This window comes from Triturus cristatus, chromosome 7 (genome assembly GCF_964204655.1).
Source record: "Triturus cristatus chromosome 7, aTriCri1.1, whole genome shotgun sequence".
Classification (NCBI taxonomy): domain Eukaryota; kingdom Metazoa; phylum Chordata; class Amphibia; order Caudata; family Salamandridae; genus Triturus; species Triturus cristatus.
This window is the reverse complement of record NC_140590.1, coordinates 1,158,936,736-1,158,950,693: the sequence shown is the minus strand read 5'-3', so window position 1 is coordinate 1,158,950,693 and position 13,958 is coordinate 1,158,936,736. Positions and strand designations below refer to the sequence as shown.

Below are 13,958 nucleotides of genomic sequence, written 5' to 3'. Positions count from 1 at the left end.
TTACAGCCCGGTTAGGAGGACCGGAGTATGGAGCGCTTTCAAAGTGCAACCACCATGTTGGGCAGTTAGCCACACCCCTAAATTTAGTATTAATTATTAGTGGAATTTATTTAACTTGCATCAGATTAAATGTATATATTAAAATATTTATTTTACTACTTTAAACTCCTTATATTAAAAAATGTATATTCTTGTATATTTTTTGGTGATACTAGCGTCAACGATATTTTTCCCCTAAATTTTTGTATTTAACAATATAATTATAGGGACACAATATTTTCGTAAACTATATTTTTTACATTATATTTGTGTCAAACGATATAGTTTACCTCAATATTGTGTCAATGATCCCTCAGAGTGGAAGACAGTTAATGGCTGAAGTGCGCTTGCCCATTGCCCCATGCTTCATACTATTGGTACTCGCAAACATTTTTCCAGGGGCAAAAGGCTTAAGGGCCTGATTACGAGTCTAGCGCCCGCCGTATTACAACATCTAAAGTCCATATGGCAGTGGAGCATCAGCTGCGCCAGGAAAACAGTTATTCCCTGGCAGTGGCGCAGGAGCGCCACAACGAAATATGCTGAGCGGGGACTGATGCTGTACCGCTCAGCATATTAGGAGTTCCTGGACCGCCAGCCTTTTCATGGCGGCGTCCTGCTATGAAAAAGCTGGCAGTGCAGGAACAAAGACAGCCCCCATGGCCACCTCGCCATGGGGGTACATTCAGGGGGGACAACATGTACCCCCCCCGGCCTGTACCCCCACAAAGTTCCAGCAAGGCATGGACGTCCACGCCGTACTGGAACTTTATAATTGTTGCCATTGTGGCGCTTGTTTTCTAGGCACCGCCATGGGAATAGCTAAGACCCGCCAACCATATTACGAGTTGTGCATTTCCAACTCATAATGCGGTCGGCGGTCCTTTAGCAGATTTGCACAGGTTTCGCGCAGCGGAGGTTGCGTTGCGCCGGCTCCGCTGTGCCAAACACGTAATCAGGCCAGCAGGGTGACGGTCTGGGACATGGGTGATCCTCTGCAATGCATTGAGTTAACTTTCCCTCCTTTTTCTCCATTATCAAAGTTAAGAGGACTTAGAAATACATTACTTCAGGGTGGGCACTGTACAAAACACTCTCCCGTGTTTCATTTAATTATTTATAATATTCTTCATACATAATAACCACCCAGCCCACCCAGCCCACTGAAAGGGTGCACCTAACAACTGATTTACCTCTTAGTTTACCATTGACATTGTTGTCAGTGTGGGGAGAAGCATAAATAATTCTAAATTCATGTTTTAAAACTTTCACCTAAAATCACAAACTCCTCAATGCACTTTAAAAATAATCTCCTGAATGCACTGATATGATATACTATGGTGAAACAATTATTAATGTAAATAAAATACACTTTTTGAATTTTGAAGAGACTATCATATTTTTGCGTTTGTTGAAAGATGTCTTTAGAAATAAATGTGCTCGGAAAGTTAAGCAGGACACCCTAGTTACTTACTTTCATTATCTTCAGTTATAAATTACCTAATTGTTTGCCATTTATTTAACATATTTTTCATGTTAGTGCTGAGTCGAGTAAACAGCAAACCAAGTGGGGGCGCAAAAGACACGCAATTGATGGACGGAATGCAGAACAAATCAAAACATTCACCCCCAGTGAAGAGATCAGCGTTAAATCCATCATTCTTTTGCTCGCCATGCCACCCCAGTTTAGACCTGGCCATATGCAAATCAGTCTTGACCCTGTGTCTCATGGGAACAGTCCAGCCCGACCTGCCAAGCCACGTCCTCCCTGGACTGGAAACAAGCATCCTAGGACCGGTTTCGGGGTTTCATCCCTCATCAGCCAGGATAGCTTGATTCCAGTGGCACAGTGAGCACGGGACCCACGTCTGGGCATACCCAGCGCACTTAGGGCGTGGAAGCAAAAGACACACAATTGGTGGACGGAATGCAGAACAAATCAAAACATTCTCCTGACCTGGGGGTAGCATATAAAGATCCAGGGGGAAATATGTAGCCCCTGAGCACCACTTTGAGTATCACTGCTTTAAACTATCTTAGGCTGAAGTAAAATTTGAATGACACTAACAGAGACCAATAGATAAAGACGAGAGATAGCTTGAGAGTGTGTGTGTGTGTGTGTGTATATATGAGCATTTCTTATTTTGTTTTAGAAAGAATGCGGCTGCCAAGAAATCTAAAGCTTTCTCTACACCAGACCAGAAAATGATATGGAAACTCTATGGGAAAGGTTTCTCTCCACCGGACCTAAAAATTATATGGAAACTGATGCCTCTAACATCCTTCCAGGTTTAAATAATGTTCAACATTGAAAATATATGTTTGCAGTGTTTTCGGAGGTCCCTCGCTTGTGCAGAGGTGTTTTGTTGAATAATGGAGTCACAAGAAGAATATCTATTTGTAGAAGAGATTCCAATAAAATAGCCTAGGAGTGCACCAAATGTCAGGACAGTTGCCTGTCTAAACACATCCCTCCCTTAAGGAAAACAACTTGCAAATGAAAAGAGAACACATAAAGACCTTAAAACACGTGTACTATGTGTAGACCAGGGAAGGTTCTATTTGCGATGTTCAATTAACTCATCCCCTTATTATATTCTGATTTGAATGTCAAAAATCCCACCTCTCTATCGCTTGCCGGCTCCGATTCAACAGCGGAATCCATTGTCTTTGTTGTACCTTCCTTCTCCTTCTTTCCATCGTCATCATCCTTGTTCAGATGAAGTTCAAATGCCTGGAATAGAATGTTAATAAATAATACCTGTGCTGCACACTCCAGGCAGTTAGTACACTATATACATAGCTACATGTTTGTTTAATTTCGGGTTTATGCTGCATGCTAAAGACAAGCCTGTGGAGACTCCTTCTCGAAGCCTTCTTTGAAAAGTGAATTAAGAGATTATCTCATAGCGAGGACTGACAAACGTTTACAGTGCAAAATAAGTAGCTACTTTCATTCTGCTTTTGTGAATATGAGGAAACAATTGTCTTTGGGAACTAGATGAGATTTGTCTTGAAGATCATTTTAACTACGAAACATATGGATTACAGAAAAGCATCTAAATCTGAACAAAATATGGGGATCCTAATTACATGGGGAAAAACATCTTGAAAGCTTGTTCAAGAACACTGGGGGGCTTATTTACAAATCCCTTGCGCTACCGGTATGTTTCTTTTTCCCATTGTAAAGTGGCGCACCGGCGGCACAAGGGGCTTGTAAATATGCCCTTGGATACTATAAAGAAAATATGACATATATCTGCACCTCGAGAGAAAAATAATAACTGTGGAAAGATGAGAATAAGGTAGAAAACTAAAGAGTGCAAACCAGAGACAGCACACAAACTACAACCACAGCCAAAAAGGAGGAAGGTAACAGCGAATAAAAAACCTGATGTAAAAAAGAATGCATACAGAGAGGAAGGGATAAAGAAGGAGAGAGAAGCAAAGCTCTAAGAGGAACGAAAAAAGAAACCACGTAACTGAATGGGAAATGAAGTTAACTTCTGCATAAACTTGATTGCACTTCTGCAGGAATCTAGATTGGACCCTTTTAAAGAATTTCAACTGGGGCCTTAAAAGAGTTCCGCTGGATCCTTGCAGAAGTTCAGATGGGCCCCTGCATCAACTTCCTTCCCCTCTGTAAACGTTGACAAGTAAGAGAATTGAAAATGAAACCAATAATGAAGTAGAAATTATAGATGGATGAAATAGAAACAGAAGGAGGAAGAGAAAATTAAAGAGAACACAGCACAAGAAAAAAGGAAAACCAGAGTTAGAGATTTGGGATTGAGGGAATGAGAAAGATGATTGTACATTGAAAAATCAATAGTAAAAATATCTTTTGACAGAAATATGTCACCTGCATATTGTTTACAAAAATATCATCCCATTGACAACAGATTTTCTATTATTAAGAATGGGGTAATATTCTTTTCACCGATACTCAGGACACAATATATTTGTCAGATGATATTTTGGTTATGCTCATATTGTACCATATGAAAAGCTATGAGGGGTGATATCACATAAAAGAATAGGCCATGGCAAAAGAAAAACATAAGCATTGAGAAATGAAGCCTCTGACTGGCTGTGACTGACACTGCTGCACCGGCAGTCCCATGCCGGATTACAACTTGGGCGGTCAGACCGCCATGGCACTGCTGCAACCGCCAGGGATGGCACAGTGGTCTGAGGGCCCTGTAGCATTGTCAAGCATATTACAACTTTCTTCCCCCCCAGCCGTTTCATGGAGGTTCTTACTCCATTAAACTGCTGGCAGTGAGGAAATAAAGGGGACTCCACAGGGCCCCCTGTAGCCCCTGTGCATGGGGGTGCATGCAGGGCACATGTTGTGCCCCCCCCCCCCCATGTGCGTGCACCTCAGTTCCTGAACACGGCATGGACTGCAGCATCCATGCTGTGCAGGAACTGCCTTTGGCACTCACATTGTGGTGCCCATTTTCAGAGGCACCACCATCGGACCGCCAAAGAAACAGCCGCCAAACACAAGAAAACTCGCAATCTGGTAGGCAGTGCTCACAATGCTTTGGCGGTGTGGGAGTGGGGCAGTGGCGTGGTGGACCCGCTCCCACACCGCCAAAGTCATAATTGGGCCCTCAGGGAAAAGCGTGTACATGCCTTGCATATCTGCAAGGACTCATTTGGATCGATGGAGGAGTTTATTTTGGTTTCTACTGAAGCTCCATCAAGTACCAAATTGAGGCCAGAAAAATCCCTGCAATAGCTTAGTTGGGTCCCTGCACGAGCTCAGATGATCACTTGCAGTTCAGTTTGGGACCCTTAGGACCTCAGTTAGCTCCTGCATAAACTTGATTGCACTTCTGCAGGAATCTAGATTGGATCCTTTAAAAGAATTACAACTGGGGCCTTAAAAGAGTTCAGTTGGATCCTTGCGGAAGCTCAGATGGGCCCCTGCATCAACTCCATTCCCCTCTGTAAATGTTGAAAAAACATTTTTTAAGATCAAGCAGTGGGCTGCATTTAAGAAAAAATGATTGCTTTATTTAAAAGCGATCAAAGACATGGTGGTCCGCTGTTCCTAGCAGGCCTCCATCCCAGTGATGCAGCCAATCATAGTAGGCCACAATTAGCGACCTACCTAATTAATATTCATGATGTAGATCTATTTAAAACCCTCTGCGAATCGATAATTAGGACATAAGGGCCAGATATAACTTTAGTTTAGTAATAGCGATTACCAAAAAGCTATTCGCAAAAAATTGTTATTACTAATGTTAGTACATCTGGCCCTAAGTGATAGGAAACTGAGCCGATGCCGGGACTCAACCCTGGTTACCCAGTTTCAAAGTTGGCAGCTCAGACTGTTAGGCTACATCTCCACCCTTTCGCCCTTTCCTTTCCCTGCAGGAAGGCTAGCTAAGGCCCAAGCAGTGATTTTGGCTGTGAGTCTGTTAGAGAGTATTGGCATCAAGATGGTGGCTTCACAGTAAAGTCATATCAGGCAGTTACTTTAACAGGCAATACAAATGCTGCGCTGCAGTGCAGCACCGCACTGTGCTCATCTGTCTCATACTTACACTTTCTCTTAGGGTCAGATTCCGATGCGGTTTGGAAGGCCTCCTAACAGCATTTGCTCCATTCAAATTGGATCGGGAACGTGTCTTTCTGACCGAATCGGAGAGCGTTCAGACCAATCGATTAATTACGATGCAAGTTAGATGTTAGAAATATCCCAATCCAAACCCGATGGCATTTGGAATGACCGAGCTATATGGAGCAGACTCGTATGTCTCTACGGGCCGCGTTTCCAAACAACGGTTTATGATGCTGGATTCTAACAGACTTTTCGAATTGTTCCGTCTGACTCGAATCAGCAGTCGGAATCAGACTTTGAGGGCCCTTAGTGGGCCATCCTGCACCTGGATCCTTGCCAATCAGGCCCGTGGGAATACCCAAGGGTCCCCCCTTATCAGCCATGTACAGTATGGCAGGCACCTGGGGGTGCCCACCACAGGTTGCCCGATTTTCCCCAGCCGCCCCTTTCTTCAACAGGAGCCTAAGCATTCGGTCAGAACATAGGCTCCCATTGAAGTCAATGGGAGTCCGTCCGAATTGTATCAGGAAGCATCCGGATGCATCGTAATCAGTTAGTCGAACTCTCCCGATCCGAGTTGGTCGGAAACCATTCCCAAACCGATTAGGTCGAAATTATTTCCAAACCGCATCGGAATCAGGCCCTTAGTTTGGTAAGGCTGGACATGTGCACTTTAGCAGGAACTCACATGCGGTGCGATTTTCTCCTAAGCACAGTCGAAGATTGACAGGTGTTGACCTCTCACAGTCTACCTCCCAAAAGACTCGCCCTTTGTGTTTGGTGGTTGGGCGTATAAGACTGAAGAGACAGATCAGAATGACACTGTGTAAAACAGCACTTGGTACTTCTCCCACCAAAACATTCTACTGCAGCAGCCTGGTGTTCCCCAGTCCGCTCTGTCCTTGTGTGTACTACCTCTTGATTACCCCTTACCATCTCTGTGATTGGCAGTTGGTGGTTGTAAAACTTTCAGGAAAAGGGAGAAGGGTACCTGCTCCAAATCCAATACAAACATTTCAAAGAGTCAATTTAAGTGCATATTGGAGGTGCAGTTGCAGGACCTTGACCCTCAAACTGGCCCACCTTTGCTGGTACCCACCCTATCATCTACTATTCTTTGACAACTCCAAACTGGTGAGTGTAGTCCCATGGGTTAACATACCTGCATCTGAGTCATGGTCGAGGTGACTCCCCTCTTTTCAATGTCCACCTGTAGAGTGGATTTTAAATTTCAAGCTTTGTGTTGGGAGACAAGAGTTGAGATTTCATGTTTTCTCTTAAACTTTACTTTTCTGCTCAGTCCGCTGTTCCTTCCCATGTGCTACGGTGCATTTTAACTTCTTTTGTATTGCTCATCGGTCATCACCTGGACCACAGCACTGTTCATCCTGCCCTATGTCCTATGTTCCTGCAGTTACCCCCGCCTCAGGTCATAAGCAGCCTCTAGCAGTAGTCTGTGGGCTGCACTCAGATTAGTCCTTTACGAAAGACACCAAAAACAAACAATGAGAAACAAAGTGGCAGCTACTGTGAAGGCAAACTGGAGGAATATTGTGGTGGGCAGCTTAGGGGGCGGCACGGGGGAGAAAAATAAATGTAAAATATTACTTACCTGCTGGCTAAAGCCTGGGTGGTCTTCTGCTCGTCTGCTCCTCTTGACTCCCAGCAGACATTGCACAGGCTCCCAGACACCCCATGGCCAATTCATATGCTGCCCTCATGCTGGTAATGCTAATACCAGCATGAGAGCAGTGCCAGGATTGTTCTGAGTAGCCTGGTTTGGCACTCAGACAGGGACTGGGAGCCTGCGTCTCTTCTCCACCCAGTTTTACAACACAGCTCGGGTTAGAGGAAGGCTAAGTGTGCATGTCAGTTTAGCCGGGTTGAGACAGCCGTTTAAACCCACATGCACACTTAGTGCCCAACATTCCTCCTACCTTTTGCTGACTCTCGGTCCGGATGGCCCTAACCCCAAGACTCGGCTCAGTGACAAGAAGAAAAATAAAATGATAACAAACTTGTTTTATTATCATTATATTTTTCCTGTGTGCACTGCTACTGAGCAGTGGAGAGACCCTCCTCCGCCTTAACAGATGAGCTGCCGCTGGACAAAGGTTAAGAAACAGGAAAAGTTCAAATTGAATCATACTCTAGTCCACCCTTCCTGGTAATGGAGTGCATGACATTTCAGGCATCTATGCACATTCGAGCAGGCAAAGTACGTCATTCACAGTGGGCATTTTGACAAAATATTTAGTAGAACAACCAGCAAAGCGGACTATCAAGGCCGCACTTCACTGTTCTGTTTCTTTTTTTTCCATACATATGTGCACAACAATTCCTGCACCTGCTGTTGTTCGGTACAACTGCAACGCAGAACAGAAATTTGAGTTTTGGAATGGTGCACCAATAAGCTTCTTATCCACAAGAAACGAGAGTAGACGTGAGGACAGGTATTCCTTTTTTTTCTTTCTTTATTCAGTTCTGTTTCTTTATATCCATACACAACATCCAGCCAACGCGTTTCGTTTAGTTAAAACTTGAATTTCATCATGGCATGGTGGGATCCAGTCACTCTGTACGGAAGTTTAAGACGCTCCTGTTTGGATGCTGTTGATCTTTGATTGCTTGGATTCAAAAGTCGAGATAGAAACTTGGAGCGTCTTAAACATCTGTACAGAGTGACTGGATCCCACCATGCCCTGATGAAGTTCAAGTTTTAACTGAACTAAACGTGTTGGCTGGATGTTGTGTATGGATATAAAGAAACAGAACTGAATAAACAAAGAATTAAAAGGAATACCTTTCCTCACATCTACTCTTGGTTGTTGTGGATATGAAGCTTATTTGTGCACCATTCCAAAACTCAAATTTTGACAAAATATAGATTTTTTAATACCTGGAGATAAAAATATCGGATAAAAAATTATTGTGATATGTATATATCATGATGCAGAAATATCTTTGTCAAGAATATTGTTCTTTTAGGTAAGTACTAACGTTGTTATTAATATTGTTGTTTTTACTATCGTTTTCAATGATATTGTTGGTAAAAATATAGTTTTTTGATTTGAATGTGTTTTAGTGTATATATTTATTTTATAGGTTATTATTGTTTGTATAATTGTTATAATTTTTTAAAATATAGTTTGTAATTTTAATGATTTCGATTTTTTAATTCAATTGCAATCATAATTTTTACTTCCATAGCGGGTTGTTGGGTCTGTAGCGGGATGGAGTGGGACATTGAATAAGTAATAATTCATTAATTAATCATTTTTAGGTAATTATGTGATTGATATTAATTTTCCACATTAAGTTATACTGATTTTTTAATTTTTTATTTTAGGTGTGGGTTGCTAGGTTTGTAAGGATATAGGGTTTGAAAGTTAATTAAATAAGAATTACATACAATTAGTTAGTAATTTTATTAATATTTTAATTGATTAATAATTATGTAAATTGTTTAATAATTATATATTTACGTTATATTTAGTGGTGGGCTGCTAGGTTTCTAGGGGTATAGTGTAGGAATTTAATTAGGTAATAATTAAATAACATTATTTTTCTATTAGATAATTATTAAATCATGTATTCATTCTGTAAATTGTTTAGTGTGTTTTTAATATATAATTTTATGCAATTGTTTATATTAAAGGTTTTATGTATTTTTAAATAAATTATTAGGGATATTATAATATGTAATGTGTTTGAAGTGAAGTACTACTTTCTCTACTGATGCACAGACTGGAGTAGGAATAAGTAGTTAACACGTCCAAAGTCCTATACTTTCCTTACAGTAATACAGATTGGAGCAGGAATGGTAAACCTAACCTCCCTGAAATGGACAGGGAGTCATGTTATCATAAGGAGATTATATCTTGGTACGGTCCTCCCCATTCTAGCCGACTATCATCAGTAACTTGTATGTAGAGTCGCCAATCCCTCCCTCCCTCCAGACATTTAAGGGAAATTCAATGTCCTCCAACCAACGATATCCTAAACATAGGTCCTTGCCCAGTCTACTTTCTCCCCCAAGGCCCAACCCTCCGTTGAGCCCACCAGCTGTAAAGAAAGTGGGGTATCTCCCTGAATCACTCAAGAGTGGAGGGCCTCACTTACTCCACGGTGGCATAACCATGGTAGAGGGTAAGGAAGGCCAACCCAAGGTTGAATCACTTTATAGTCACAGTAACCAAATGGAAACTTACAAAAACCTTAATACCTGCCGGGGGTCCATGCGTCTCTGCATCTGAAATTGCAGAAATATCCAACCGTTTGTCCTGTGCAGGGAAGGGGGGAGGGCCAGGAGGAGAGGAGGAAACGTCCAAGCCCGCCCAGCAAGCCAGCAGGGTAAGGCACCAGACCCTTGTCCATCTGTGAGTCTACTCCCCAGTCCCGACCACTTTGTTCTGACTGTCAGGGTCCACCTTCTGCCTTGACTCCCATGCCCGAATTATGTCCCTCCAGGGTTCCGCATACGGCTTGCGCTTCTTAGTTATCCTATCCTCTGCTATCAGCGCCCCTTCTTCTGCTCTTGCCCAGCACAAGACATCTGCCTCCCATGCAGTCACCAGTGGCGCAGTCCGTGATTTACAATGGAGAGCTATCCTCCTTTTGGTCAGGAGGAGGGTCAAATTGGCGAACCGGTGCCCCAGCTTGCGCGTCTTAGGCCTCGGGAAGAGGCCCAGGCGGCAAACCGCAGGACTGCAGGACAACGTGCGCGCTAGCGTCCTGTTGACCATGGCCACTATTTTACCACAATATTCAGAAAGTCGCGGACAGGACCAGAGCATATGGTCAAAGTCAGCATCCTCCAGTGAACATCAGGCACAGGACTGGTCATCTTTGTGATAGATCACATTTAGCCGGTGCGGAGTCAAATAGGTTCTCTGGAGAATGTTAAATTGAAGGGCCTTAAACGCTGTATTTTGTGAAACTTTCTTAGGGCCTGCGAGGGCTTTTTGCCATTCTTTATAAGTTAGCTGTCTGTTCAGCAATTGTTCCCAAGGGCCTCTCAAGCCCAGCAACTCTCGCGGCGCCAGATCCCCGATCGCCAGGTAGAGCCATCGTATCAGATGCCCCGCCGATCCCAATGTCATGACTGCCTCCAGTACTGGGTGTGTGTCTGGCATGGCGGTACTCACCCCCCATAGTTCCGACACTGCCCCCACCACCTTGTGATAGTTCAGGAATTGCCCCGCCGGAAGCTCATGATATTCTAAAAAATCATATAGTGGAAGCCACTGTCCTTATAACAGTCCCCAATTTTCCTCAGTCCCGCATCTTCCCATCCCGGCAATTGACGTTGTGTAAGAGGGGGGGCCCATTCCCGCCAGGGGTATCCCCTTGAGGGGGAGACTTGGAGCGTACAGTAACCTATCCCTGGCGCGGAATACACATCTATCCCAGCACTTCACCGCCAACAAGAGTAGAGCTCCCATATGGTGTAGCTTCTGACGCTTATTTCAGAGCCTGGGAATCATCCGAGAAAAGGTCGCCCCCGCTGGAAGCGAGAACGAGCTCAAGTCTCTGCCCTCCAACCATCTGGACAGCCACTGAAGCTGGGCCGCCAAGTAATAGGCTTCAAAATCCGGGGCCCCCAAACCGCCATCTACAATCGAAAGACGTAGAGTCTGCAGCGACACCCTATTGCGGCCACCGTCCCATACCAGGTCCCTTAAGCGTTCATCTAACAGCTTAAAACAGGATTTCGGGATCAAGACTGGAAGATTAACAAAATATTACAATAGCCGAGGCAGGACTATCATTTTAGACAAGGCCAAACGGGACTTTATTGGCAATTTAAGAGTGCGTCAAAAGGCCACTTGTGGCTTCAGCGCCCTCAGGGCCCCTCCCAGATTGCCCTCAAACAAATCGGTCTGCGTATGGTAAATCTGAATCTCCAAGTATTTGACAGACACTGGTGCCCAAGTCAAGGTGGGCGGCAGGCTTAAGGGTCTGCTCATCTCGGGGTGGAGAAGGAACACAAAAGTTTTCCTCCCGTTCACCTACAAGCCCGAAAAAGCAGCAAACTCGTCCAGGATGGCCAGCACCGGATATACCCCCGTCTTATCATCCCTCAGGTAGATTAACACATCATCGGCATATAATGAAATGACATGATGGAACCCGTCGAGGGGGTATCCCCAGCCTCTCACCCTCTCTCCGGACTTGCTGCGCCAGGGACTCCATAGCCAGGGCGAAGATCAGCGGGGATAAAAGGCACCCCTGTCTGGTACCTTTGTGAATGGGGTAGGAGGCAAATACCGCGGATCCCGTGCGCACTCGGCCGTGGCGTTCCAATATAGTAGCTGAACCCAGCTCAACCACCCCTCTCCTAGTTGCATCTCAGCCATTACCGCCAACAAGAAATCCCAACCCAGTGTATCAAAAGCTTTTTCCAGATCAATCGCCACCACCACTGCATCTGGCCAATCGCGCAGGTCTGGATGAAACATAACGTGGAAAAGCCTTAGAAGATTATTGGACGTCGAGTGCGCGGGAATAAACCCACTCTGATCCGCATGGACCAACGTATGCATATTAGGGAGGAGCCTCAAAGCCTTGCTTAAAATCTTAAAGTCCATGTTCAACAGAGAGAGAGACCGAAATATTGTGGGCCGTCTTAGTTTTGGGTAACGGAATCACTAAGACTTCCTGAAGCGTGGGTGGCAGCAGTCCCTCGTGCAATGCAGAGGCATACATACGTTCCAGCTGTGGGGCCAAGACGTCTACGTAAGTATCATAAAATTCAGCCGGTAGGCCGTCCGGCCCAGGCGTTTTCCCACGGGCCGTTTCCCGAATTGCCGCCTGAACTTCGCCCGCCTTAAAAGGTGAGGCTAGCTGCTCGCTGGCGTCACGATCTAACTGTGTCAAACGTTGTTCAGCCAGGTATATCTTCAGTGTTTCCCCATGCGGCGGCCCCGGGGAGGCATAGAGCATCTCATAGTATTCCCTGAACGTGTCGTTGATTGCCTTCTGGGAAGTTAGAACGTGGCCCTGGAAATCCGTGACACTCACTATAGGGGACCCCCTACCATCCGGTTTAATTAATCATGCTGGTAGTCTCACGGCCCTACCCCCCTCCCTGTGCTGCGCGGCCCGATACGCTTTGAAATCTAGGGTTCACAGTCTGTCCCAGGTGGAATTGTACAGACTCCTCACTTCCGCCAGTTTCCTTTGGTTCTGGGCCACTGCAGCTATCTCCCTATCCAATAACAGAATTTGGGCCTCCAAGTCATCAAGTTCCTGCGTGACCAATCTCCTCGTTCCCACCGCCCTGCCTAAACAATGGCCCCTTGTCACCGCCTTAAATGCCTCCAACTCGACCAAGGGAGAGCTAGCGGTACCATGGTTGGACGCAAGGTAGTCAATGAGGGCCTCAGATAAGCCCTGCCGGAAGCCATCATCCTCTAACATGGTCGGGTTTAGACGCCATTGTGGGATCGGTGCTCTCTCAGGGACTGGGACAAACTCCATGAGCAACGGGCTATGATCAGAAAGAGACCTGCCCAGGTATTCCATACCAGACAACATGGGGGAGAGCGTGGTTGAACAGAAAAACATGTCAAGGCGAGTGTTCAAATCATACAAGTGAGAGTAGAACGAATACTCCCTTTGAGAAGAGTGCAGTAGCCTGCAAACATCCTGCAGGTCCCACCCCGTGGCCCAGCCCCAGAACCCCCTAGCTGTGGTGGCCGCCGTGGTACCCCGCAGAGGTGAGGTTGATCGATCCCATTGTATATCGTACACTCAATTAAAATCCCCTCCCAACAACAAGTGTTCCTGAGGGAATCCCACCACCTCCCCAGATAACCTATCAAGAACGAAGAGCTGGTCTCGATTGGGCCCATATATGCTACCCACCGTGATTTATTTTCCTTTCAACGTGCCAGAAATCACTACATACCTCCCTTCGCTGTCTACCACCTTCCGGGAAAGTTGAAAAGGAATCCCCGGTCGAACCCACACCAAAACCCCACGGGAGAAGGCTGAATACGTAGTTGCAAAAAGCTGCCCTCGCCACCTTCGGCTACGGCGTGAAACTGCCACATCAGTAATGTGGGTTTCCTGCAGTAACACCACGTGTGCCCCCCTGCGCTTAATATAGTTCAGGATCTTATATCGCTTAGATGGGGACCCCATACCCCTGATGTTCCAGGTCATACATTTAAACCCCTCAAGATGCCAATCAAAACCTGCCATCAGATCTCACGGCACACCCCACAGACTCCCCCACCCCAGCACCAATTAACCAAGACACTCCAGACCGGCCAAAAACAACAAACCCAAAAATACCAACTCCCCACCCCAAAAGCGGACTGACAACCGTCAGCTG

The 13,958-nt window shown here is 45.3% G+C and overlaps 1 protein-coding gene across 1 annotated transcript in view; it reads right to left on the bottom strand.

Moving 5' to 3' along the window:
• The window catches only part of LOC146811315 (uncharacterized), a 1,339,659-nt gene that overhangs the window by 938,611 nt on the left and 387,090 nt on the right, over positions 1-13,958 (bottom strand). The window contains exon 8 of the mRNA XM_085615056.1: positions 2,663-2,773. Within this exon, the coding sequence (XP_085471182.1) occupies positions 2,663-2,773 (111 nt within the window). The remainder of the gene's footprint in view (positions 1-2,662; positions 2,774-13,958) is intronic.